General features: G+C 38.4%; 2 protein-coding genes across 3 annotated transcripts in view; one reads left to right on the forward strand and one right to left on the reverse strand.

The window, feature by feature from the left end:
- Positions 1 to 7,517, reverse strand: COMMD6 (COMM domain containing 6). Of its 2 annotated transcripts, XM_056494799.1 has the most exons (7): positions 7,444 to 7,517; positions 7,188 to 7,246; positions 6,658 to 6,723; positions 6,417 to 6,493; positions 4,988 to 5,156; positions 3,741 to 3,893; positions 1 to 2,720 (listed from the first exon to the last, which is right to left on the reverse strand). In XM_056494799.1, exons 1-7 carry the CDS (start codon positions 7,490 to 7,492, stop codon positions 2,670 to 2,672), a joined length of 624 nt encoding a protein of 207 aa, XP_056350774.1. In that variant the 5' UTR covers positions 7,493 to 7,517; the 3' UTR covers positions 1 to 2,669. The 2 variants fall into 2 exon arrangements, with proteins under 2 accessions (XP_056350774.1, XP_056350858.1); XM_056494883.1 differs by lacking the exon at positions 3,741 to 3,893.
- A 4,662-nt stretch (positions 7,518 to 12,179) lies between these two features.
- Positions 12,180 to 26,067, forward strand: part of UCHL3 (ubiquitin C-terminal hydrolase L3) — a 37,984-nt gene continuing 24,096 nt past the window's right edge. Inside the window, exons 1-6 of the mRNA XM_056495012.1 lie at positions 12,180 to 12,335; positions 12,584 to 12,595; positions 21,879 to 22,007; positions 24,065 to 24,221; positions 24,579 to 24,664; positions 25,755 to 25,802. Of these exons, the coding sequence (XP_056350987.1) occupies positions 12,294 to 12,335; positions 12,584 to 12,595; positions 21,879 to 22,007; positions 24,065 to 24,221; positions 24,579 to 24,664; positions 25,755 to 25,802 (474 nt within the window). The 5' untranslated portion in view covers positions 12,180 to 12,293. The remainder of the gene's footprint in view (positions 12,336 to 12,583; positions 12,596 to 21,878; positions 22,008 to 24,064; positions 24,222 to 24,578; positions 24,665 to 25,754; positions 25,803 to 26,067) is intronic.

A 26,067-nucleotide genomic window follows, 5' to 3' on the forward strand; every position in this document is an offset into this window, starting at 1 on the left:
CACAGATCAGCTTTGTCTTTATTACCTGCATGTTTAATGATTGTGGACTTACAAAAATATTAATGTTATACAATTTCTATTAATCAACAATTAGAATTAGGAACACACAAGGACTCCTGATTCTCTTTGAAAAAATCTGATTTCTGCACATATAGACAAACAAATCACCAACTTGTTTGGACATATTAGTATTGCTACCCTTAAAACTGTTACGTTTTTTGTTTGGTTTCCTTTTAATAAAATACTTAATTCTTCCATTACTCAGTAGAGGAATTCCTGCTGATAGGGATCAGGACACATTTCAAAAGTTTGAGCACATGGCCAACTTTAAATCATAACTCCTCTGAAAATTCTCAAGACAGTAAATTGGTATAACATACATGTCCAAGCATCTTCCAGCCAGAATTACAACATGCTGGAGTTCAGGGACATTTAAAAAAAATATTCAATACTTCTAGAGTATCTGACTTAACAAAATAAAAGTCTTTACAAAGGTTGACAACTTTCTCCTCTTGCTGATGGAGCAAGCAAAAATGCTAACTGGGAATTTCCTCATTACTTTCCAATATCTACTGAATTGTTAAGACATGATTAATTATATCTTTTTTCCATGCAGTTCCAATGAAGGCACAAATATTTCCAGGTATATGAAGAATTTATGTACATTAGAACACATGGGAAGTTATTTGTAAGGCTCCAGCTTTACTGAAAGAAAATACAACCTTATTTTGTTCCTGGAACTCTTGCATTGATGTAAAACAGTTAATTCACTAGGCCAAAGCATGACAATGTTTTCCAGTTATAGCAGCCTTACACTCCAACTTGTGCAAATTAAAAAACAACAAAAAATATCAGCTGCTCACATCACTTTTCCATACACATTTGTTTGCTCTGTGTTCAGCCCTGAGCCTTTGCAGACAGACAAGGGAAGATGCAAATGGGAAGTGTGCTCCCAAGAGTATTTTGTGACGCCAGGAGGGTCCCAGAAAAGACTGATCTGCTCTCTCCAGACACAAGGCAAACACCTCAGACTTCAACCAGCATAAAGAAAGAATCATCCAGATACACAGCCATGGCCAAAAACTTTTGTCAAAGCCAACAATGTTTCACTGATTTGGGCTTCTAATCAATTCCAAGTACTGTTTTTACATATCATGCATAATGACTAAAATAGGGGTATTCCCGAAAGGATTGTAGCATATGCAGTATGTGCAATGTGCTGCAGTTTATTTTCATAGCACAAAAAGGCAGGCATAACCTGTATCAGTGACTTTCAGACAGCTCCTAAAAATGCCAATTTAAAAATCAGATTTGAGTTAGAAAGGTAGAGTAGATGTTTGCATTTTAAGTGCGCCTGAAATCATTTGAGGATCTGTCCCAGCAAAGCTGGTACTCAGTCTCTACCAGCCTGAAGTTGAAGCAGAAACTTCAATCTGCTTATCAGTGTGAATTATCTCTCTTCAGATTTATTTGTTCTACTACACCACCAGCACATCTGGATATGCAATAGTATTGCTTTCATTACATCCCACAATATTTGCAGTGTGTTTTGTTTTATGGAAAATTCAAGGAAAAAAAACTAAGAGGAGAGCAGGCAAGCACATTGGATTGATCACTCCCTTTAGAAATGCCCCCATTCTTCAACATCAAAGTCAAAATTTTGTTGGTTAGGCCACCTTCTTAAGGCAAGAGTGCAGAACACAGTCCAGTGGCTTCCTGTTACAATGCATCCATCACACAAAGAGATCTTTTAGTGTGGTCCTTTCTCTGACGTACTTGGTGTACTCTCCAGCCTGAATTTTCAAGTTTCCTCTTGACTTTTCTAGTTCAGAAGTTAAACTGAGGGAACTACATCAATATTTTAATTTAATTAGAAAGAAGACTGCTGACCAAAACATCAAGCAGAATGCCACAGATTAACAATGGATGGAATGAAAAAGTAGAAACCCATTAAAGCACTTTTGAATTAATTTGCCTTTCTACCTTTATTTAAAATTAGCCTCTGGGCTTCATCTGAGAGAATTTTGGTGTCTGGAAAAACTTAATGCATTAATTCAATCTTTATAAGCCTAGGTGGTGGGAAATAAATATTTGAAATAATCAAGGTGTTAGGACATGTACATTCTCCAGTTATTAAAAAACTGGAAGCCAGATCTGCAAACAGTTGCAATCAGCTACCAGACAATGCTATTCTTCAAGAGTAGCTGTATGCTTGTTACACATAACTTCATATTCTCCTAATATGTAATACTACTGTTGAGTCCAAGCCCATCCTAATTTTACAGATAAAAATATTAACATGGGATTTACACTTGTCTCAGTATATTCCCGGTCAACATCTTCAGGTGTCTTTTTGCACTACAGAGTACGTGTGTAGTTTCTTACTCATGGGTATTAGGAAGTCTACAGAGATGCTTCTCCATACATATCCTGATCTTTTGGGTACTTAGGATGAGCAAAGCTGGACACGTTTTCACAAACACTGCAGAGTTGACTTCAAGTAATCAAAAGTGAAGAAATCATCACAGCAATGCAAGGGTGATGCTGACCAATTCCTGTCAAGAAGACGAGGATACGTACCTTGCTGAACAATGGCACTTTATTCCCTGTGCAGAATGGAAAGTTTACTTGATCTTCCTCCAAGATGCCACTGGAAATAAAAGTTCCCTTCAAACCGTTTCAAGAACAGATGCCATTTCCTTGAACTGTCTGAAGAAGTTCTAAAATGCAAGAATTGAGACAAATTTCAGTTGCTTGTAGAAAAGCTTGAACTGCAGTTCAAACTAGTGTGTTAGACAGCAAACACTGTCCATATTTCTCACTTCCAATGTACAGCTTGAACTAAAAGTTTCTGCTTTTCTTTCTGGGTGGGCTGGCATTTGAACACATTAACTATGAAATCTACAAAGGTGATGCCTTAATAGCGTGGGCTTGCCTATTAATAGGAAAAGATGTTACAAAAGAAAAATAAAAAGTAGCTCGCGTGCCATAAAAAAATAAAATAAAATAACCCCTTTCTCACATTTCTACTCCCACTTGAAATAATCCTGACTTCTCAAATGTAGCATTCATTTCCTAAAATAGCTGAACAACAAATTATTAAATAGGCTTCAAACAGAAGAAATACATTTCACAACACCCAAAGATTCAGAATATCCTTCTCAAATTTCTGCCAATCAGATTCCAAGGATCTATTTAAGTTTGTATGATATTCTAGGTGATGTATTGACTCTTTAAACAGGAACAATACAAGGGTCAAACTTATGCAAAATTAAAATTACATAAATTCATAGATGGAGACATAGTAATTAAGAGTCAGTGGTGATAAAGCAGACTGATCTCTATTCCTAACCATTAGCAATTGTTAGGCTTAAGCCAAGTTTTAGAATTTGAGACTGGGGAACAGTTTCGTAGAAAAACATTCTATGAATTTTTAATATGGCAAAATGATAGCGGGCAAGCTCTGAAAGATTTTATATCTTTGGTTGTTCATTTATTTGTAAAAGAAATGATTGATTACTGCTAAATTAATATTTTCAGCTAAGTGATGTAGAACTAAATACTATGAAGTAAGTATTTACCTTCTGTGTTTTAAGTAGTTATTTATTGCTTCATGTTTGCATGACTGTATGAGTAAACAAGCAGTACAGACATATGCATCAGGGTATACAGCTGACCCTCACAACAATGGCACTGTTGTTTTTAGGAGACTGAACATTCAAGTAACACTCACTACAGACCTTGAACTGTGGGATTGTCATTTCAAAAGACTTGTCTGTTATTTGTCCTGAAGGGTCTGCCACTGTTAGTGTCACTGTGACATACGGGTACTTCAGAGACCTGCAGATGTCAGAGCTCATTGCAACTCCCAGTTTCCATTTCATATCTACAAACTACAAAGATGAAAATCATTGGAAATGGTGTCAAAGAGAGAGATCTATCCCCCATTGCTATTCACTTGGAGGGATAGTTCACAGACAATACACGACATCTAGAGATCTTATCCGAACGGAAAACAGGCATAAACATTCAGGTCTTATTGTGAATACAAATCATCTGCCCTTCCCTTTAATAGTGAATAAGTAATTTAGTAAGTCATTTCACTTTGTCTCTTTTCCTTATTCAAGTACAATCAAAAGTCAAGTACACTCTTCTGAAAACTCTAGTAAAAGGAGCTTAATCCACAGAGTACACCCAGCTTGAATATCATGCATGCGGTTTTTTGTCATGTTTTCTTTTTTTTTGTAAGTTTCTAAATCAAAACCGAAGTTTCCAAGTCTAAACCAAATAATTTATAATAGCAGTAATAGAGAAAAACTGTGGCATTTCTTAACTGCATTTTAGATAAATCAAAGTACATAAAAGATACATTTCAGACAGGTAAGTTATAATTTTTAGCCTTTCATGAAGAAGGGCCTTTGGAAGTTTATATCAAGCCTCAGAAAACAGATTTTCCTTTCCTACTTCTATACTCATTTAAACTGCTGTCAGGAAAAAAAAAATCTTAAAATCTAAACAGATTGCTATTTTTTCAAGCAAAAAAGAGAACACTGGAATTTGACAGAAAGTATCTTTAAAAATAATGTTTAAATTTAAGGGAGACAAAGAATAAGCAGTCAGGTGCTAGTGTTAACAATTTTAAAGAACAATTTACACTTAAAACAGATTTACATAATGAGCCAGTACAATGGTCTGCCAGACTGACTGCCATTCATCTTCCCTAAGAGTACTACAAAACATGAATTTTTAAAAAGGTACAAAAAGTGACTTTATAATCCAAACAATAATATTAGAAAACTGTTCAGCATGCAGACAACCTTTATTGTATATGCTGCTTTATCTGGATAGGTGTTTGGCAACATGCAAATGTGCACACATCTAGGAAAGCTTTCAGCACTGCCTGCCTGACAACACAACACACACAGTGAGACACTGACATTTCTGAAATGTTCATTATTAGCTCAGCTGCACTTTGTCCTTTAGTTACCTGTCCCACTGCAGCCACATCTCCTGCATCTTCTGACGCAGCAATGGCTTTGCCCTGCTCATTCCACACGTGACGAATAACTTGAACTGCATGTTTTGGTAGCGTGCTGACACCACTGCCCAAGCTGCTGACAAGTTCTTCTGTAGAGAGGTTGTTCCTGGCTGCTGTGCTATAACAGAAACATCCAGAGATCACTGCATCAGTCTCACTCTCCACCAATTTGCTACAATCCCTCATTTCACCCCAAAGAGACAGCTTTTCCTTCTACTTTAGGTGTACCTTAAAACAATTCAGCAGCCCGTGATTACCATTTTCCCAGAATCTTACTGATCTTTTGCATCCATGTGCAAAAAACAATATGACCTTAACATGTCTTAATATGTAGAGGCCCAGCTTTGTTGGGCTCGCACAACATCCAACATCAAACCAAAAATAATCACTGCCTCCCCGAGCGCTGTAGCAAGGTGAAGAAGGCACAGATCAGTGAGGGGTGTGTGCCTAGAGCAGTTAAACAGTATCATTACTTTAGAAACAATGACATTTAATTAAATATTCAGCAGGTGAAATTGAAGAGCCACCAAAAGCAAGGACTACTAGGTCAGGGTATGATGGGTACTAACAGGAGTCAAATGATGCCATAAACCCTTCAACTGAAAAGGCAGCAAGTCTAAAGGAAATTGCCACTTGATTTCCTCTACAGAAACAAGCACACAAAAAGTCCTACTCTATGTTTGTTCATGCAGGTTCACTCCTCTTAAAGAGGCATTAATGCAAGAGAAAGTGAGTTGGTCCTCACAGTAGCGTGGTCGAATATATCTCCAGACATTGTATTTTATAGATGGAAAAGTAGTATCTTAAATTTCTACCAATATATTTTCCTGAATTGTATTAATGTTACATAAAATGTTTCGATACTAAATATTAAAAGAACAAGCAAGATTTTGAAAATTTTATCTAAAAATAAAAAAATTTATCAGCTAAAAAGACTACTTAAAAGCTTAACTCATGGCAGAATGCTGTAAGCTCTGTATCCTTCAAAAAGGCATCAATGCTGATTTCTGATCTCCAAGAAACAAGAAGTTTTCAAAACACACTTTTTCCAGGGAAAGGCCAGCTGACTTAGCTTTAAAAGTGAGCTTAACTTCCTCTATCTTGCCACTAGTTCCAGAGCTTGCAGATAGCATCTTGAAACAATTTCCTCTTTTTTTTTTAATTACAAAAAGTGACACTATGTATTAAGAAACTACACTTTTTAATGACACAAACTAAGCCTAGGTGTTATTTTCTGTGTACTGAGACTTACAAACGTTTGCCCTTTTCCCAAATCAGTTCATTTTATACCTACATTTGGTATGACTTTTCAATACCACCATTAAGATGTGATGGGAAGAAAAAAGACATAGTGCAAAGTAAATTATTCTGTGCTTACCTAAATAGAAATGAAAGAGTGTTAGCTATTTTTGCCAGGTCACCAATATTAATGTCAACCCCCGATGTTTGAATTCTCTAGAAACAGAATGATTAAACAATTACAAAAAATAAATTACTTATTAGTGAAACCATATTTGTATATACACACACACAAGAAACCCCACATCAAGGTGGAATTCTATCCTTAATAGCAGATACAGCTACTATTCTTGCTTACAAGGGCTGGTGTGCCAACTCACCTGACACAATTCAGCTGTATTTATACCTGGGATCTTATGGTTCAGATGCTGAATTATTTGTTCACACTGTGAAAAAAACATGTTTGAAGACATTGTTGATAAAAAAGTGGACAAATAGAGCGAAGAGTGCAGAGTAATGAAGTAATTGAAATAACTGATTTTAAAATTCTAACAAATCCAGGGAAATAAAATGAACTAAATCAAGACTAGTTTCTTCCTCACTATTGCTAATTAACACACCAGTTTCATATTAACTGTTAAAAAGCATACTACAGTAAACACACCAAATGTTTTTAGACACATTACCTTAATATATCATTTAAATGATAGACAAAAATAGATTTTTAATAGTCTTCTGTGATAAAAACATAAATTTATACTAAATCCATTGCTCTTAGCAAAACTGATCTGTTTTATGAGTCGAGTCAAGTCAAACTACCACATACTTAAGATTACCCAAAACAGCTTAAATAAAAAGGCTTCCTGGAGTGCCAGAAGCCCTTCCCCACCCCATTTATCGTCCTACTTACCAGCTCCGCAAAAAAGTCTTGAGGTATTAAACGAATCTTATCTGCCGCACCACTACCATCTGAAAAACAGCAGCGATCAGAAGCAAATCCCTAAATAAGGTGTTAAATAAATCTAATCTTTCTCTGAACAACGCCTAGGCCATGACGCGAGCATTTACCCTCATTTGGCGCAATTAACGCTAACCTACGCGCACCCAGAGGAAGCCCCCGGCTGCCCGAGCCCCCGCTCCCTCGCCCGGGTCCCGCCCGCCCTCACCCAGCGCCGCCAGCGCCCGCGCCAGCGCGCCCGCGGAGCCGGCAGCCATGGCGCCGCGCGCCCGCCCGGCCCCGCCTCCCGCCGCGCCGCGCTCGCCGCGCTGATTGGCTGCGAGCGCCCCAGAGCGAGGCTGCGGCAGCGCCGCCGCGCTGATTGGCTGGGCGCGGGGAGAGCGCGCTGCTCCCGCCCCCGCCCCGCCGCCGGTGCTCCCGCCCTCATGGAGCGGGGCGCGGGACCGGCCTCGGCGGGGCGGGGAAATGCGGAACCGCCCCGGAGGGAGGCACCCTCGGCTGCCGCAACAAGTTGTTTGCTGAGATTGGTTTGCTGACAGGGCCTTATTGATGCTCGTTGTCTAAGGTGTAGGGACGCAAATCACAGAACCGTCGAATATTAAGGGTTGGAAGCGGCTCTAGAGATCATCCAGCCCCAATGCAATGGACTGGACTTGTCCCATCCAACCTGATCTCGAGCACTTTACGGATGGGACATCCACAACTTCTCTGGGTAACGCATTACAGTCGCAGTAAAGAATTTCCTCCAAATATCTAACCTAAATTTCCCCACTTTCAGTTTGTACCCACCCATTGCCCCTCGCCCTGTCACTACATTTCCTCTCCGGCTTCCACGTAGGTTCCCTTCAGACATTGGAAGGTTGCCATGAAGTTTCCTTTTGTTCTGCGGGCTGGGCAGCTCCAGCTTCCTCAGCCTGTCTTCGCAGGGGAGCTGATGCCTGCTCTGCGGACATGATCCACATAGGGTAACTCGGTGCTGAATGACCATGCTTTGTACAGGCGGACTGTGGAATCAGCCCACACGCCTTCAAATAAACTGTGCGGTTTGGGGACGGCTTGTGCAGGCAAACCATGTCTTCAGCTTCATGGGGAAATAGCCACCTTTTGTAAAACTGCAAACAGAACTGTGTTCAGTAAGCATTTCATACTGATATTCATTAAGTTTGGACTATAGCTGAAGTACTAAGGCAACACTGACACTTCAGCGGTTTCACTTATAAAAATAATACTCTAGTATCAGTTTTACACTTGCTTTTAACCTTTTTAATATATATAGAGAGAATATTGTTATAAGCTCAGTAGATCTATTCTGATCTATTCTGTGACAGCAGTAAAACATAACTTGTCCCACAGTACTGCTGACTAAATCTAAGTATTTTCAGTAAGTGTGAAAGAATGATGCCTACATAACTTAGATCAAGGTTATAATGTGCTCGTATAGCTTGAGTTATAAGATATCAATATAACCTAAATTATGACTTTTTATATATCTATATAACCTGATACCTATATAACCTGAATTATAACTTTTTATACAATATAATGTCTAGTATATGGATAACTAGTTGCTTAATGCTGAATAGATTAAAAAAAAAAAAAAGAAAAAGCTCAACAGGTGGGTAGCTTTAGAGATAAGTAAGTATAGCACTAATAAAAAATTGGCAAATGAAAAGCCAGCTAGCCACAAAACAAAGAATTTAGGCCGGTTAAGACCAGACAAACCAAGGAACACTGTAACTGCGCATGCCCCAAAGACAAAGTTGAAAAGTTCAGATGTGAGGAAGACCTTGGAAGCCTTCATCAAAGACCCCAACAAGCCTCAAATTGGGGAGACACAAGCACAGTGCAAAAGAACGATCTAATAAGCATGAGATCATGCTATGTAAATTAGTTCTGGTGCATATGTGATGATGCTATAGTGACACAGTGATACTAAGCAACAGTTACTGTATAAATACACCACAGCACTTTGCAAAGGTGAGTGAATTAGGAGATGTCCCCTTCACCACCAGCCCTGCAATTAACAAATACCTGCTCTATAGACATCAGTCTATGGGGATTTATTTCCAGCCTATCTTTTGGCATCAGAATCTATAATATATTTCAGGAAAAGACTCATCATTATGGAACATGGTGTGTTTTTATGAGCTTTATACATTGGTACATTTAGGACCTGTCTGATCTTGGCCTCTCCCTTCTTAAGTATTTAATTAAGTATGCAAATTATTTTGAGCAGTGTGTGTTTTTACGACCTCATGGTTGTCAAAATACTGTCAATGTATGCATCACTTAGATCTGTCTCTGATGCTAAGAACTTAACAATCTCTTTGTTCTTAACTTACCTAATTCTAATACATACTTTGTTATCTAGAGAGCTTCACATATTTTTTCATATTACGATTTCATTAAGTCTCTCAGTAGTGCCTTTAGCACTATGAGTAACACTCATTATGGTACTTTTTTTCTTACTTTCTATCTCCAACATGTGGAGATGGAAGGTTTGATATCTTGGTGATTAGGTAATTACAAAATCACTTGCTAAAATTTTAAAATATTTTGTGTTTATTTTCATCAGCATATAAATATACATTAATTTTTTAAAATTTGGAACGGAAGGTGGTGAAATATGAATGGATTTTGGCTTGTCTGTATATCCACACAGTTAAAGTGCGAATCTTTAGAAAATTTTACCTTCTGAAAGTGTTTTCCACAAAATTTTTCACAACAGAGAATGCAGATGGCCAAGATGGTGATCTGACATTACAGGCCCATCTTGTAGCTAGAGAAAGACCAAGAAATTAATATGAGGAGACACTGTATAGACATTAGAAATGTCATGAGCTATGAATAAATTGCTACAGTATTGTTGATATGCCAAAGCAGAAGCTTCAGGCATAGGCATGTAGCATTACCATAATCCTGCTAAGAGATTATAGGGGGTGAAATAAGAGCATCATTAGGTAATTCACTTCATCTAGTACATTTAACATTTACAGAATGGGACATCATTTGCATCAAAACCCTCCAAAGAACTACAGCATGTTCTTCAAAAAGCTCTTCGGGCACACAGGAGAAAGCGTATTTGTTAACTGGGCTCCTGCAATGCCTGGCTCTGAGCTGTGTGGTATCTCTGTACTCCTTTTTAGCCTCCTGGCACTTGGATACTCCCAGGTACCACAGTACCTGGAGACACCATCTGCTCCTCATCCTGCACTCCTTGCTCTTCTAGAAAAACCTTGTCCTGCTTCTGAAAGCTCAAGGTCCTGTGCAAATGCTGCAAGGGGCTGTGTAGGTCAGCTGCACAAGAGTGGTGAGCAGCAGCTGTTGGGGACAGCTGGGGCTGAGAAATTATGGAATGAATTCAGTTGGAAAAGACTTCTGAGATCATCAGATCCAACCTACAATAGAACATCCCAATGTCAACTACACCATGACATTTAGTGCCATGTCCAGTGTCTCCTTAAATGCTTTCAGGGATGGTGACTCCACCACCTCCCTGGTCAGTCCATTCCAAAGTCTAATCACTCATTCTGTGAAGAAATTTCTCCTACAGTCCAAACTAAACCTCCCCTAGCACAGTTTGTGACTATGCCATCTTGTCCTGTCACTGGTTACTTGGGAGAAGAGGCCGACCTCAACCTGGCTACAAGCTGTAAGAAGTGATAAGGTCCTCCCTGAGCCTCCTTTTTTGTCCGGGTTAAACAACCCCAGCTCCCTCAGCTGTGCCTCATAGGATGTGCCCTCCAGACCCTTCACCAGCTTTGTTGCCCTTCTCTGGACTCTCTCCAGCATACAATGTGCCTCCTGAACTGCAGGTTCTAGAATGGACACAATACTGGAGGTATGGCCTCACCAATGCCATGATGTGTTCTTTTATGTTTAGCCTTTCTGAAATGAAAGAAGGCATAACACTAAATCCGGTATGTGTACATATATAAAATGTAATCATATTGTATATGCTATGTAGGTGTTAGACTGTGCTTCACCTTAGCCAAAAGGCCAAGAAATGCCATGTTTAATGGTCCTGAGATGGGAAGTATGATGAGATTTGCAGCTATAGCAGATAAATAGCTGATTTTAATCGTGTGTAACACAGCTTGCAGTAACTTTCAGCAGGCCATATGGGTACCTCACCACCCAAGTCCTTGCTGCTACACTGAGGTCTCCTCAGGCAGGATGAAGCCGGGGAGCAGGCACCCATCTTTTCTCTCCGGCAGTCAGTGCCAGGACCTGAGGGAACGGCCTGAAGTTGTGTCAGGGGAGGTTTAGGTTAGATAACAGAAAAAGTTTCTTCATCCAGATGGTGGCTGGGCACTGGAAGAAGCTCCCCAGGGACGTGGTCACAGCGCCAGCCTGCCAGAGTTCAGGAATCGTCTGGACAATACTCTCGGGCACATGGCGTGACTCTTGGGGACATCCTGTCCTGGGCCGGGAGCTGGACTCCGAGATCCCTGTGGGTCCCTTCCAACTCAGAATATTCTGTGGTGCGGGGGTAATTTACTGCCACTGCCACTCAGCGGTTCCTCTGCCTGCCTTTGTCCCGCCCCGCCCCACGGCCTGCCCCGTCCCCCCGGGCGCGTTTCCCCGAACGCTGCCCGTGCCTTCCCGCCGCGGTCCAGCGTGGCTGTTGGAGGCCGCTCGGCGGGCGCTCCCGCCGGGACCGGCTCCAGCCCGGGCCGTGCCCCGACACCGAGCGGCCGCGCCCCTCGGCGGCTGCGGCGGCGCGACAGAGGAACCACCCGCTGCCCCGCTGGGAGAGTCCATTGCCGGGGGAGCCAAGAGGGCGGGCCGGGGGGAATCTCCCGGCCATCGCCGCCCGGAGCGCTGCGGGGACGAACGGCGGCCACCGCCGGGCGCAGCCCTCGGCCGTCAGTGCGGGGCGGCGCGGCGGTGCGGGCGGGCGGCGGGCGGGGGTTTCCTCCTTCGCCCGCCCCCCCGCGAGGCGCGGCGCGGTGACGCGGCCCCCGGTCAGGGCTGAGGCGCGGCGGCACCGTGAGGCGCTGTCAGTGCCGCGCTGAGGGTCCGCCCCGCCCCGCACCGGGATCCGCCGCCGCTGCCATGGAGCCCCATCGCTGGCTGCCCCTGGAGGCCAACCCCGACGTGAGTGCCCGGCCGGGGCGGTGGGGCGCTGCCGTGTGCGCGGGGGGCTGCCCGTCCCACAGCCTGCCTGCTGTGGGGCGGGCGGGACGGAGGATGGCGGAGGGGAGAGGGCGGAGGGCTCCGGGCCGCACCGCACCGCACCGCACCGCCTCTCAAGGGGTGGCTGGTAGTGCCGGGGATGGAGGAAGGTCTTATCCCGTGGATCCGACTGGGTCTTAACTCCCTTCTGTTTTCTGCTTTCTTTTCAGGTCACGAATCAGGTAAGAAGCTTTTATTTGAGGTAACCTTTCGTCTCTGCAACTTTGGGCCCATCTCCTCTCGTTTTCATGTGGTAAAGGCTCCTTCCTGTCCAAGGAGAGTGCCCCCTTCCTTCTCCACGCGTGTCTGCGCTCAGTCTTCTCATGTCGGACCTACTGGAACCTCTCCCATAAATTTACTGTATTGAAAGAAAAACGAACAGTAAAAAGAGAATAGTTGTGGCCTGCTATTATTTAATGAAATCTCTGATGTTTTTCAAGGTGGGTTTTAATTCATTAATTAGCGATTAAAACATTAATATATTTATATAACGTGTGGTAAGTGTGAACCTGTACATGATAGCTTTGGGCACATGTACGAATCTGCTTGCATCACTGTATTCTCAGTCTTCTTTGGCTGACCATAAAAAATAATGTAAGTTTACCATATCTGCACTTTGCTGCTTATTCATGACAATATGTGCATGGTTGGTTGTTGATGCCTTTGTTAGTGTGGTAGAACCCACACTAGAGAAAGGAAGCTTGTTCTAGTACACAAAACAATGCTCCCACTAAATAAGCTCTGGCTGAAAGGAAATCACACACACTCTAACCCTGCATCATGTTCTCACTGACGATTTTGAGCATAGCATTGATGGTCAGTTGTTGATTTCACCAGGCCTGTTCATAATGTTAAAGATGGTGTTTAAGCCAAAGGGCTCTGAAATTTCCAGCAGTAAAATTGTATTCTTAAAACTATATTGTTGAAATATTTTGGAAACTGGGAATTTCTCTGTGAGAATAATGTTTTGTTTGGGTTTTGTTTTATTGTGGTTGCTGTAATATACAAACTACATCTGCAGGAGAGTGAAGAGTTATTTGATGCTGGGTCATTTTGTGCTTTATAGTTTCCTAGGGCAAATAATTTTACAATTCTTCTCTGAAGTGATTTGAGAAGTCTCCTGAGTTAAAATCTGCAATCTTTCCTGGGAGCCCATCTTGAACATGCACTAGAGTTTCCTCTTTTGGTTTTGTTTCTATGTTTGTTTTGTTTTGTTTTGTTTTGTTTTGTTTTGTTTTGTTTTTTTCATTTTGAAATTCAAAGACTAAATTCCAATTTGGAAGAAAATAAGTGAATAAATAACTAGTAAGAATTTCCAATTTTCTAACTTTTTCCGACTTTCCAAATGTTGAGATGAGCTCATCATGGTGAAAATTAAGACCACCTTTAAAGTAGAAATTGAGGAGGAAAAAATGGTGACATTTTAAAATCTGAAATATCTTGTGTGGTTGTGTTGTATGGAGAATATCCTAGAGGAATGTCAAATGAACAATTTTAAGTGTGTTTAAAATTCATCTCTTTTGCCCGTTGATTTTGCATTGGTGATGGATGCATCAGTTGTAGATTATCATGGATAATAGGAATTTGTACTCCACATGGATTTTCTTGTTACTGTTTCTGTGTAGAAAAGGCTGCTTGAAACGAATCAGACTTCCTCCTTCACTATATTTTCCAGTCTTGACTGAGCAGGTATTGTTATTATCTAGACTGAGAGTTGTATATTAGAAAAAAAAAAAAAAAAAAAAAAAGGTGGGTGTTGAATATGAATGCACCTTGCATTATTAATCATTGTTCTTTTAATCTCATCAGTACAGTGGTGAACTGTGTAGCAACAGGGCTGTTAGTCATAAGTTATTCATATCCTGCTTGTGTTTAAAACAATAATAATAATTTGAAATTCTAATGAAGTTGCAAACTAATTTTTAGAAAATCCTATTAATTACAAGGATGGGCATTTCTTGTAGTACTCTGTACTGTGCATTCTAGAAGTCTTTCTAAAGAAACCCAGTGGCATGCCTCTACAAACTGTAATATTTGTGTCTGGTAGTCATTTAATACATGTATTCGGACAGACATTGAGCCAAGTGCTGAGTGTTTCTTCTTGGGGGTTGCTTGTTTGTTTTTTGTTATTTGACTTTTTTTAGTTGAATGTTAGACTATCCCTAATGCATACTGCTTTTGTTAGTGTTAAAATTATTTCTGGGTGTGGTAGTAAAGTCTTAAACCAAAAAAAAAAAAAATAATTCCGGTGACCTGTAAGATGCATAGATCCCTAATGTTAGTTTGTAATTAGAACTATCATTCTATTTCATTAAGGGCTTACACTGTTTTGATTACTGTGCCCATCATCTTATTTCCCTTATTAACAGTAATTAGTAAGGAAGTGCACTAAAAGCAGGTTCATTTGCTTTTACTGTGTTCTTACCACACTATGTCTATGTGTCTGGTTTTGTAGCATAGGCTATACATTTGAGGCTTTTAGTCTTTGTAGTAGAAATGTAGTAAATGTGTCCTGATTTAGGGCAAATTTCTGGGAGGAAACCTCTGAAGGGGTTTCCTCTAGAAAGCAGATTTCAATGACCCCTCCCTCAACTGGTTCAGGAGAAACAGATGATGGGGATACTGGAGCATACAGTCATCTCAGGACAAGATGATAATGGAAAAAAAATGGTATTTCTCAGTTAGAGGTACGTGAAGTCTTTCAAAAATAAATATCTCAGAAGATTTTCTCTATCTGAAAGTGTTTTTATTAGAATAAAAGTCCAGGAATTGTAAATCCTTAATCTATATAGATTCTTTCCTTGTTCATATGTGTTTAAAATTATTTGAAGGTTCAGAAACTGGCTGGTGAGGCTAAACAGGAATATTCTTTCTTAGCTTTAAGGATTTCCAGTGGTGGTGGATATCTGCCACGTGTCTGTAGTGATGTTTTCAAGAGAGAAGAGTCATTCAATGCAGTGCACAGTGCTGGTTGAAATGAGTGAAGTCAGGAGTTAAATGTACCATGTGGTGCAAAGAGATTGTCATTGTACTTTTTTTCTCCTTCACTTCTACAGTCTGACAGAATGAATTGTTGTCTACCTCTGATAGAGAAAGAGTTGATGATTCAGCATTTACAAAGCTCCATTTTGTGTACTGTGATGGCAGGGAATGGTTTCTTCTCTTTGACCTTCCACTGGGGGGCCTGACATGGCCAGTGCTGCCCTCCTTCCTGGTGTCTTATGGGATTTTCCTGAGAGAAAGCAAGAAAATCGTGTTTATCAGTTACCATATGTATAATGTATGTGTATCTTGTTCCCGATTTCTTATGGAAAAAAAAAAAAAGAAAAACTGCATGCAAATTTTTTGGAGTGGAAAGATCAGAACACAAGCTGATTGTTCTTCATCCTAATGTTGCTTCAATCTGACTTGCAACCCACAACTGATTGCCTAGGAAGTGTAGATTAAAAAAAAAGTATTGGTGGATATTTTTCTTGATGGTCCACCTTTTTTCATTCTCTCTTCACTTTCTTCATCTTACACATTCTGAGAAGTATCTCTGCTTCCTGGATAAGATAACATTTCAACTTATGCCTTCATTACATCCAGATAAGGATAGAGTAATTGACTGCAGGATTATGAAGCTCAAGCACTGCCTTCAGAGTTCAACTACTGAGTGTCAGCTGTGGCTCGAGTTTCTCTTGCCCCGTAGGACTTAGCTGCTGGTTCTTAGTTACCTTCCAGCATTATTTTTAGGCCTTTGGTCCTGCTTTTGGGAGGATTTGGAGTTTTGAGTTCTTTAAGCCATTAATGTATTGTGAGTCAGCTGCATAAAGAAAATTTTTTTAGCTCATGAACACCATTGACAGCTGTGACTTGAAAGTTACAGGGACAGTAAAGCTCACAAAGCATAGAACAAATGGCAGAAACTGGATATAGCCAGTCTTTATCCATTTATGTAACACCTCTCTTCAGGGTGTCAGGCAAATACAGAGAAAAATTAAGTACCTTGGAAGCAGGCCTTAGTCTTCCTTAGAGGTCTTTTCATTTCCCAGACTGAAACACTCTCATCCCACAAGCTTTCCCAAAGAAAAACCGTAGTGATCAAAATAATTGAAAATGCAGCATGCACGATTCGTGACATGCATTGGGAGGTAGCACTCATAGGTGAGGTACTGAGGTACTGTCTTGGTGTGAAAGGATGTTGGATGTGGAGAAACCCTGATGTCCTTCTAAAAATGCCTAGCTATGCTTACTTCCTTTTTTTTTTTTTCAGATGAGGGATTGGAGTTTAACTCTTCTGTGGTAAACAGAGTGAAAAATACTGGGGATAGTGTACATGCTTGGAAAACAGACCCTTATTATTCATGTAGCCTCAGAAGCTGGAAAACCAGGATTCAGTTTGTGTCTTTCTGTAAAGACAATATCCCAGAAAGCCTTTCATGGAGCCAACAAAGGGAGAATGTTCAGCCTGTGATGCTGCATAGCAAAGAATAAGCACAAGGATAAATATGAAGGAATTGTAGGTGATCACTGTGAGAGCACTTAGTGAATGGCTTCTTCTAGCTTAAAATATCTTCAGCTATGTAGCCTTCTGACTGAGTTTAAATAGGTAAATATGTTGCACAGGGAAAATTGTAACTTGTTTTAGTGTTTAGGGTACTATTTATATGAACAGTTGAAAGATTGCTTTTGCTCAATCTTTGTATGTTATTCAGTAATTGGAAGCTAAGAAAAGCATGTATTTCATTCCTCAACTTGTACTTGCCACTTCTGGTCCTTCTTATGTTCTTTTTTTGCTCAGTTTCTTCGTTCTTGTTACAAGGAGGCCCTTACAGTCTTGAAGACAGAATGGGGTGCTACAAAGTGGAAAACAACTGACAGTTGTTCGTGCCTTATACATTATCTTGCTGCACTGAAAATACTGTTTCCCACTTCAACATTTTCCATTCTTAAAGGACCAGCAGAGTCAATAGAATCAATGGTTGTTTCAGTAAAGTGTAAAAAAAAAGAAATGTTTATAACAGCTTATTTAAAAGAGTGGATTGATCCAGCTTGATCCCTGTTATGAGTAACTTCTTAGATCATGGAAACAGGTCTGTTAAGTGTTTTTCACAAAGTAACAGAGTATTCTGTTTTGAAGCAGCGGCTCAGTATCAACACCTCAGGACTTTGCTGGAAGCATTTTAAAGCTCTTGCTCACTGGTTTCAGAGGAAGCCTGGGTTAGCTGGTTCTTCCAGATTTCTGAGTGCTTTTTTTTGCATTGCTGCCTGTGGGATGCCCTGTTGGAATATGTACAGCAGTGCCTGGGCATTCTGAGTGTTAAGTTTCAAAACTGCTTTATGGATATGTGAAAAATATATACCTCTCATTATGAAGAACAGGAACACTAACTGTGAGTCAGTGTTGCTCATTTAGACACCATAAAGTAATGAACACAACTACAAGGATAAGAATTTTGTAGATGTAAGTTTTCTCATTTTTTTGAAAAAAAATTTGCAATGGGCTGTATTCTTTGAACTTTATTAGGGTGTCCCAAAGTGCAGAACCTGAGGATATTAAAGAATTTGTAATAGATTTTGATTTTCCCAAGGAAGCCTGTTATAATGGATCATCTCTTGTTTCAACAAGATTGTTCTGTGGCCATTCTAAAGTGAGGAGTAGTTGGTAAAGAGTAATGCAGCTTATGTAAGTTCCAGCTATCTCTTTGCTCCTGGTGTGCCTTTTGACCTGCTGTACAGAATTAAAGTTTTTGTAGCTGCTAAATATGACTGAAATGATGCTGTCTCTAAAATGTACTGAAAAATTATTCTTTCATTTTAATTACATAAATGTCATGATGAAAGAATGAAGAAATATATCCTTATAATGCTCCAGCAATAAAATATTGTTTGGGTGGTTCCCTTATTTTTAGAAAGGAATTTTACTTCTGAAATAGACTTGGTTTTGTTACATGCTTCTAGAAATGATGTGTAAAGAATGAAAAGCAAAATATTGTGCATTTGTATTTTTAGTATAGAATAATAAGGATTGGATACTTTAAGAAATGAATAATTTCCCCTTTCTTGATGATAATTCAATCAGTTACATTTTACTCACTGTCTTACTACTATTAAGGGAAAAAATTACCTCAAATTCAATAAAGTGCCAAAAATTCTTGTGCTTTAATGAAAACGTTCAAAAATACTGGTTGTCTTAATTGATTTATTTACATACTGTCCTTCCAGTTTCCTAAAGCCATAGGAACATTTCATTTTTTCAGAGGAAAGTCTTAACTGTCTGTTGTGATATAGAGATGCTTTAATGCATTCAGCAGAAGTACAATAAAATGTAGATGCTGTGGGTGTTTGGTTTACATTTGTGCTTAGAAGAGGATGGCAACAGTTGGTTCTTCCCACAGAAGCTCTCTTGACTTCTGCATCTGAGAGCCTGGAAATGTTTGTGCATTTTGCCAGTTTTATGTTTTCATGGATCCAACTTTTATAAAAATACCACAGTAAAATGTGGAAAAATCCAGGTCTTGAGTATAATGCCTTAGTATTTAAAATGTGATGTTCCTGAGCTATTTGCTGATGCTCACCAGCTTTAATTGCACTTAAATTTCAAACTCCTATTTTGTTTCAGTTTTTGTTTCAGTGCCTATTGTGGTGTTTTTGCTATTAACCAACATTTAGACATACAGATTTACAATTTGTGATAATTTAGAATGGAATGAGGTAGGCTGGAAGGGGCTTTTGAGTTCTGCAGACCAACCAGGCTCTGTTCATAACAAGTTGCTCAGCCACCTGTCAAGTTCTGAATTTCTCAAGACACAAACTACAGTCTCCTGGACAGTTAGTGCTAGTGTTTTACTATGTTTGTTATTTTTAAAATTTATTTTCAAATGCCTTAATTATCAAGTTCAAATTTCCCTGTGTTTCAGCCTAATTTCTCATGTTTTTACTGTGGGCTGCTGAGATGAGTGTCTTGGTCTTCTCTGCACTCTCCCTTAGCTAGTTATAAGCAGTAGTAGTCTAGTGAGAAAGAAGGACCTTCTGGATTACTGGGGCAAAAAAGACGAATTCATAGGAAGTGCAGGTAAGGGTGAGGGGTGTGAAGTAGTTTCTAGAGTGGATTTTTGTCTACTGGCTAGCTGGACCAGTGAAAAACCAGGAAGTGTTTTTCAGCAAGGTCTTTTAAGAGAAGAAGAAAAGAGACAACCAAAACTATGACAGTAATCTGTAAAAATAAAGTTGTGAAAACTGAATACTAGATACAGAGGTGTGGGAGGTTTTGTGCTGTTACTGTTGTTCTTCCTGAGCTCCTCTAAGACTTCTGTAATGTAGCCGAGTGTTTTTTTCTTTTCCAAGGTAAAAGCTCAAAGACCTATAAATTAAGAATTGTCAGCAGTGTAATAATCAGTGTCTTAAAAAATTCTGATACTCTCTTGTGCAGATCTAGAGAAATAGGAAACTGCTATTTTATATAATCTTGCTTACATAGTATCAATAATTTAATGGAAAGTGAACAGCTGAAAATGAGTGAGCCCTCAAAGAACCCTAACTGTTCTTTACAGTAAATATTTGTAGAATAAAATTGCTTTAACAATCCCTAAATAATTGAAAAGGAAAATGGTAAAGATCTCTTACCTTTTTAGACAGTGATGCTGTCTAAAAAGTATACTGAACATCCTGCTGTCCTAAAACAGGAATGACTTTCTCTTCCAATCTTGCCATCTATTGTTCATCTTTTACCCATCTGTCACTCTCTCTTACACAGGGACTTATGCTGCACAATTTTTAAAATCTATGTAATAATTTTCAGAAGGGTATTTTCTATCTTTTTTTTCCAGGCCTGAATTAAACCTTCTTGACACATGGAGAGATATCTTCTCTGCCTATTTTGGGTCTATCCTTAGTATTTTATTTTTGATTTATCATCCTACAGCAGAGTTGTTAGTCTGGTTGTGTGTTAAGATCACTGCTTGTCATACTAAGCCTATGCTTTTGCTATTCTCTGTAGTGCTGACCATCATTTTTCCTTGTAACTCAAACTGTTTGCTGGAAGTTAAAGTTCCTCAAATTGTGAAGTTTCTAGATGGTATAATAACATGGATAATGAAAGATGTCCTGTATCCATGGAGTTTTAGTTCCATTAAATTCTTAATTCAGGAGTTTGACTAAACTATTCTTGGATTTAGTTAGCATTTTGTTGATTTGGGGTTTAAAGGAGTTGGCTTTATTTTTGTTAGTTGGTTGCTTGGTGGGTTTTTTTCCCCCAGTGGTGTAGAAAAGGACAAGAGTATCTAAATCACTTATTTGTCCAGTAACTTAATGGGATCCTTTATCATTGTATTTTCTGGTTTGTGGGATCTTTTTCTAGGTGAGCGTTGTTTGTTTTTTTTATTTTGGGCGTTTTAGCCTTATGTCATGTAATATTGCAAAATAGCAAATTATATTAGAATAGAAAATGGACTTTTTTCAGTTGTGTTACTTTTCCTGCAATGAAAATATTAAAAAAATTACTGGTTTAATAAGAGAAGTATTAGAAGTACAATTAATATTCTAATGCACCCATACATGTAGTCCCTTCTCTTTTAAATTTTCCTTTTTTGCTATTCACAAAGTAGTAATTATCTTCACAATGTAGAAAGTTCAAATAGAAGTTCAAAATACAGTGTCTTCTGTTTTGTCAGTTACTGAATACTTAACACTTGCCCTTTTCCCCATGTTCATTCAGAGATCTGTATATGCCACAGTGTACAATTAGTTTTTTCATGTGATTGTGAATGGCCATTGTGTATGTAGAGTAACAACAGTTCCTGAATTCAGTTAGGTTCTTCCAGACTGACAATGAAAAGATTTCAAATTGTTTCAGATCATCTCTGTAGTTATTAATTCTGCAGCTGTTGTTGTGATGCCCAGTTTACTTGAGTACAAGAAGAATATCCAGCTTAAAAGTGAGCATCCAATCTTCAAAATACATTACTCCCATCATAGTTTGAAGGGATTTTTCTTGTAAAATGTACACCTACTAAAATGTGTATCTTGTATGGTTTTGTTCCTAATGTCTTTTTCCTTGTAGGAGCTTCAATACGAGCACTCATGCCAGGTATTCTGAAGCCATGGAGTCAAATAATAATAACTTTGTTCATATGTGCTCTAACTGGTGGCTCTGATGATTTCTAGTTAATGTGAATATTCAGTGCTCTTCTGTTTTGTGACAAAACACTTTTAAAATTGTCAAAATGCTTTAATGCTTCAGTAAATAATGCTGGGAGTGTTGCCACTTCCCTTCCATAAAGACTGTACATAAAACATGTGGAGTTTGTGTATGATTTATTCAGCCTTATTTATTAAAATTTATATCTCTTTTATTCTCCCTAAATTTTAGAAAGCATGGGCTGTTTTAATGTATTTCACATTGTGGATACTCCATTATGCTTCTGAAAAGATAAGTGTTTGAGTGTACTTGTTTAATAGTATGCTTTTTTTTTCCTTTTCCAGTTTCTGAAACAGTTGGGTATACATCCTGACTGGCAATTTGTAGATGTTTATGGTATGGAGCCAGAACTGCTTAGCATGGTGCCAAGACCTGTATGTGCAGTACTACTTCTCTTTCCAATAACAGAAAAGGTAAATATTTATTTAATAATCAGTTAATTGCTTTTGCCATAAGTTAAACGGGAATGAAAGTTTGAATCTTGTACTTTGGTGTTATATTAGAGTCAAGGTGAAACTCAAGCTTTATTCGAGACTTCTTCACTAAAGATAACACAAGAAAATGCTTCTTTCAGAACCTTCTTTTGATAACTTTGCCTGTATATTTCTGATTTCTTTTCAAATCAGAATGAGAAAAGCTAATGTAAAAATACAGAGAAATATGCCTCACACTTTTCTATTACAGGCAATATAAGGGTTTTTTTAAAATAAGCACTGTGAAATGGCTCAATTTGCTAATTTTAGCTGAAAGATCCAATAGCATAAGGAAAATAAGAAATAGTGTGTAGGCAACTCCTTTTTGAGTTTTTGTCCTGTTACACTGACAAACCTTCAAATTTCAATCCACTTCAATCCACTTTCAGTTCAGTCATCAGTGCTGATATGGCTTTCACTTCTTGGACAGAGGGGACATGTTATTAAGATGAAAGACAACATCCCCTGTCTTTCACTATGTTGGACTTTGAAGAGCTTGCTTTGGTTAAACCTTCAATATGCTTATTTTGTGTATTCATATTGGTCTTTCAAATTCATAACAGTATTACATGATTGTGATAAGGTCAGCCAAAAAGGCTGAAGTGAATCTGTCCACAATTCCTTCTTTTAATATGTCTCTCAAAAAGAATATGTAGCATACAAGGACAAATCACTGAGCTTTTGAAGCTTAACTTGTACAAAAAAGAGGAGCGACAGGTCAGTCTTCCTACACATTATGTTCTTTTAAATCTCTGCGTTCTCCTTGCTCAAAAGAGTATTTTTTATATTCTCATCATTTATATATTTATTTTTGCTGTGGATTTTATTTTAGTTGGGAGGGAATGAATGGCAGCTGTATTGTTCACCTCTCTAGTCTGAACCTTTTGTCCAATTAAACTCCATGAAATTTGTATCTTAATTAAGGCTATTTTTATTAGCCTGTAGATAAACCAAATTTAAATGGTTTGTATGATCTTAAATGGTTTATAATGCTCTTGCTACTACTTAGCCCAATCATAACATTGAGACAACTTGCAAATGCGGAAAATGATGCTGGAAAAGTTTTTTGGTTTTGTTTGTCACTGACTGTACAGAGTCCAAGGGAAATTTCCCAGGAGTTTGCAGGAAGAGTTCCTTGATAACATTCTGCATTCATACTTTACTTTCATCATACTTGTATAAAAAGCCCATTCATTCAGAATTATCTTTTCTTGTCTGCAAAAGGACCTAGTAAAAGAGGCAAAGGAGGAAGGATTGTCTGGAACATTTGTGGGTTTATTTATTTCTTTTTCTGTTTGAAATTAAAATTTAAAGAAAGAAAATAAACAAAAACCTCAAACAAATCCAGTCAAAAAAAAACCATAACAACACCCCCCACAAAAGAACCAACAAATCACAGCCAGCAATGAAAAAAAAGCACAAAACCAACACACTATTACACAGTATCATAGATTTTAGTCAAATATGATCTTTATAAATAAAATAATTATTTTAGATGTTCAGTCAAAGCAAATTATTTTTGCTACAGAAAATAAAAGTTTGCTTTATTAATACAGCTTTAGAAGGGCCTGTTTTGAGGCCTTGGATGTTATTTAGATCTTATTTTATACTCCTGGGAAAAATTAAATGTAACAGTGGAATTTCGAACGAATGTTTCATGATGATTAATCACCTAAAGTATTATGGTTTTCTTGATTGCATTTTGACACCTCTGTCCTTAAAAAGCCTTTAGTTGCATTGAAGAGAGTTGGTGACCTGAGCTCAGATCAAGGAAATACTTATTTTTGAAGTTAGATTAGATAACACATATTCAAAACTATGTTTTAAGTGTGAAGGCATTGGGTTAAGAAACAATATAGAGCAGTTCAGGTAAGTTTATATATACTTGTTGGACCACATGTCAAACATTTCAAGTGACATTAGCTGTTGTGTTTTATAAATTGTTTTCTCTTGAATAATTTGTGCTATTTGTGAAATGTCTTTTACTTTCCTTCTAGTATGAAACCTTCAGAACAGAAGAAGAAGAGAGGATAAAAGCTAAGGGACAAGATGTCAAATCATCAGTGTATTTCATGAAGCAGACCATTAACAATGCTTGTGGAACAATTGGTCTAATTCATGCTATTGCAAACAACAGAGATAAAATGAACTTTGGTAAGATTTTTTTGGTTTGGTTTTTGTTGACTTTTCCCTTTCTTTCCTCAACTGTGGGAAGCCTTAGAGGGAAGGATATGTTTTGCACTGTTTTCTTATAATATAACCATTCATAAAGGCAAAATGAGTGCATTTTTACCTATAATTGCAAAAATAATATTTTATACTAATTTGTGAACTAAAGCACTTGAAACATTGCACAGTACAGCAGACAGCAGTTAACCTTGCAGTGAGCCTTCTGTGTCTTAAAAATACAGTGCAATTCTATCTTCAGATCTTTTGTTGGATTCTGTAAGCTGTGAATGAAGTTGGAATTTAAACATGACACTAATTATGTCTTTTTTAAATTTTTTAAAGAAACGAATTCTTCACTGAAAAAGTTCCTAGAAGATTCATTATCTATGACTCCTGAAGAGAGGGCCAAATACCTAGAAACTTATGAAGTTAGTATCAAGTTTTTACTTTTTTTTAAAATGGTGTAAGAATTACTTGAATGAGCAGGTACTGTCCTTGGGGGTTGACTCTGTGAAGCACCTAAACAAATTTGATTTCACAGTAAGCTTGTGATCGAACAGTTGCTACAAAGGAAACTCTGCTTTGGTATTTTAGAGTATTCCTGCCTGACCATAGCTCAGTCAGCAGAATGGATTTTGTCAATTTTCTCATCCATAGTAATTCCTGGCTTAGTTTAAAATTACTTTGAAATGCATGAGAAATGTGTGCATATTCTTTTTTTCTTTTTTTTTTGTGGGTTCAGGATGTAGTTTAATGGCCCGTTTAAGCTGATCTAGGGCTATTGCTGAAAGGATAGTCCTTTTGCTGCCTCTTTTAATTTGTGCCTTCTAGTCACATCTCCATGCCTTTAGGAGTTGAAGCACACAAAGAGCTGATTTGGCTGAAATATAATCTTCCCCTACCATCCTAAACCATGAGATGAGCTAGCTGATAATGTGGTTAGCCACACCATTAGTGCTGTTTGAAAGGATGTGGCATAAACATCTGGCCAGTGGTGGATGGAGAACAGTGCTGTTGCTCCTAATGGTAATGCTGGTCCTCTCTCAAAATGAAAACTTTGATGATTTTTAAGTCAGAGTTAACTTTTAGCATATTGTGAAGCCCTCAGGAATATGACCATTAGCATCTGGTTAAAGGAAGTAGTAACAAACAGAAATAGTGGGGATTTATGACACTTTCTATGGAAATGTTGGACATAAAATGACTGATCAGAGCTTCTATCTAAATTATTTTTTGTGCTCAAAATGATAGATGAAAAAATGCTTGTAGTGTTTCATGTGTGCAAAAGTGTCATTACAAACTCTCAGATACTTGACCTGAATTGGCTGCTATGAAACTGAAGTAATGGTCTTCCGAGACCCTTGGGGGTGGAGATTTTTTATTATCTTTCTTATTTATTGTAAGCACTGAACAAAAATAGTTACATCTATGCAATTGATAAAATGAAGTGCAAAAATGGTTCTTACAACACTGAAAGTCTCTTATTTAAAGTCTGATTGAAATGTATTTTAATTTTAGGCTATTCGTGTCACTCATGAATCCAGTGCCCATGAAGGTCAGACTGAGGTATCCATTTTTTAAAAAAGTCTTTGTTTATATCTACTTTGAGTTGAATATAATTGACATGAAAGTAATCATATATTAAAGACTTACAATGAAATTGAGATTATTGCTTGGTTTTCGGTATTGTGTCATCAGTCCAAAATTAAATGGTGTTGCTATGGGTGAAACCAAACTTGAAGCTTGGGGGCTTTTTGTTTGTTTGTTTGTGGGGTTTGATGGTGGGGGTTGTTTGCATTAAGATTTTAGCTCTTATATAATATGAAATATG

Source organism: Oenanthe melanoleuca, chromosome 1 (genome assembly GCF_029582105.1).
Source record: "Oenanthe melanoleuca isolate GR-GAL-2019-014 chromosome 1, OMel1.0, whole genome shotgun sequence".
Taxonomy (NCBI): Eukaryota; Metazoa; Chordata; class Aves; order Passeriformes; family Muscicapidae; genus Oenanthe; species Oenanthe melanoleuca.

Excerpts from the sequence above, each read along its gene's own strand:
- COMMD6 (XM_056494799.1), bottom strand. The coding sequence starts at position 7,492 with ATGGCTGCCGGCTCCGCGGGCGCGCTGGCGCGGGCGCTGGCGGCGCTG. Across the intron at positions 6,724-7,187 it reads AAGACTTTTTTGCGGAGCTG|TGTGAACAAATAATTCAGCA; the intron begins GTAAGTAGGACG and ends TTTTTTTCACAG. Across the intron at positions 3,894-4,987 it reads ATGTGGCTGCAGTGGGACAG|TTTGTAGATATGAAATGGAA; the intron begins GTAACTAAAGGA and ends TCATCTTTGTAG.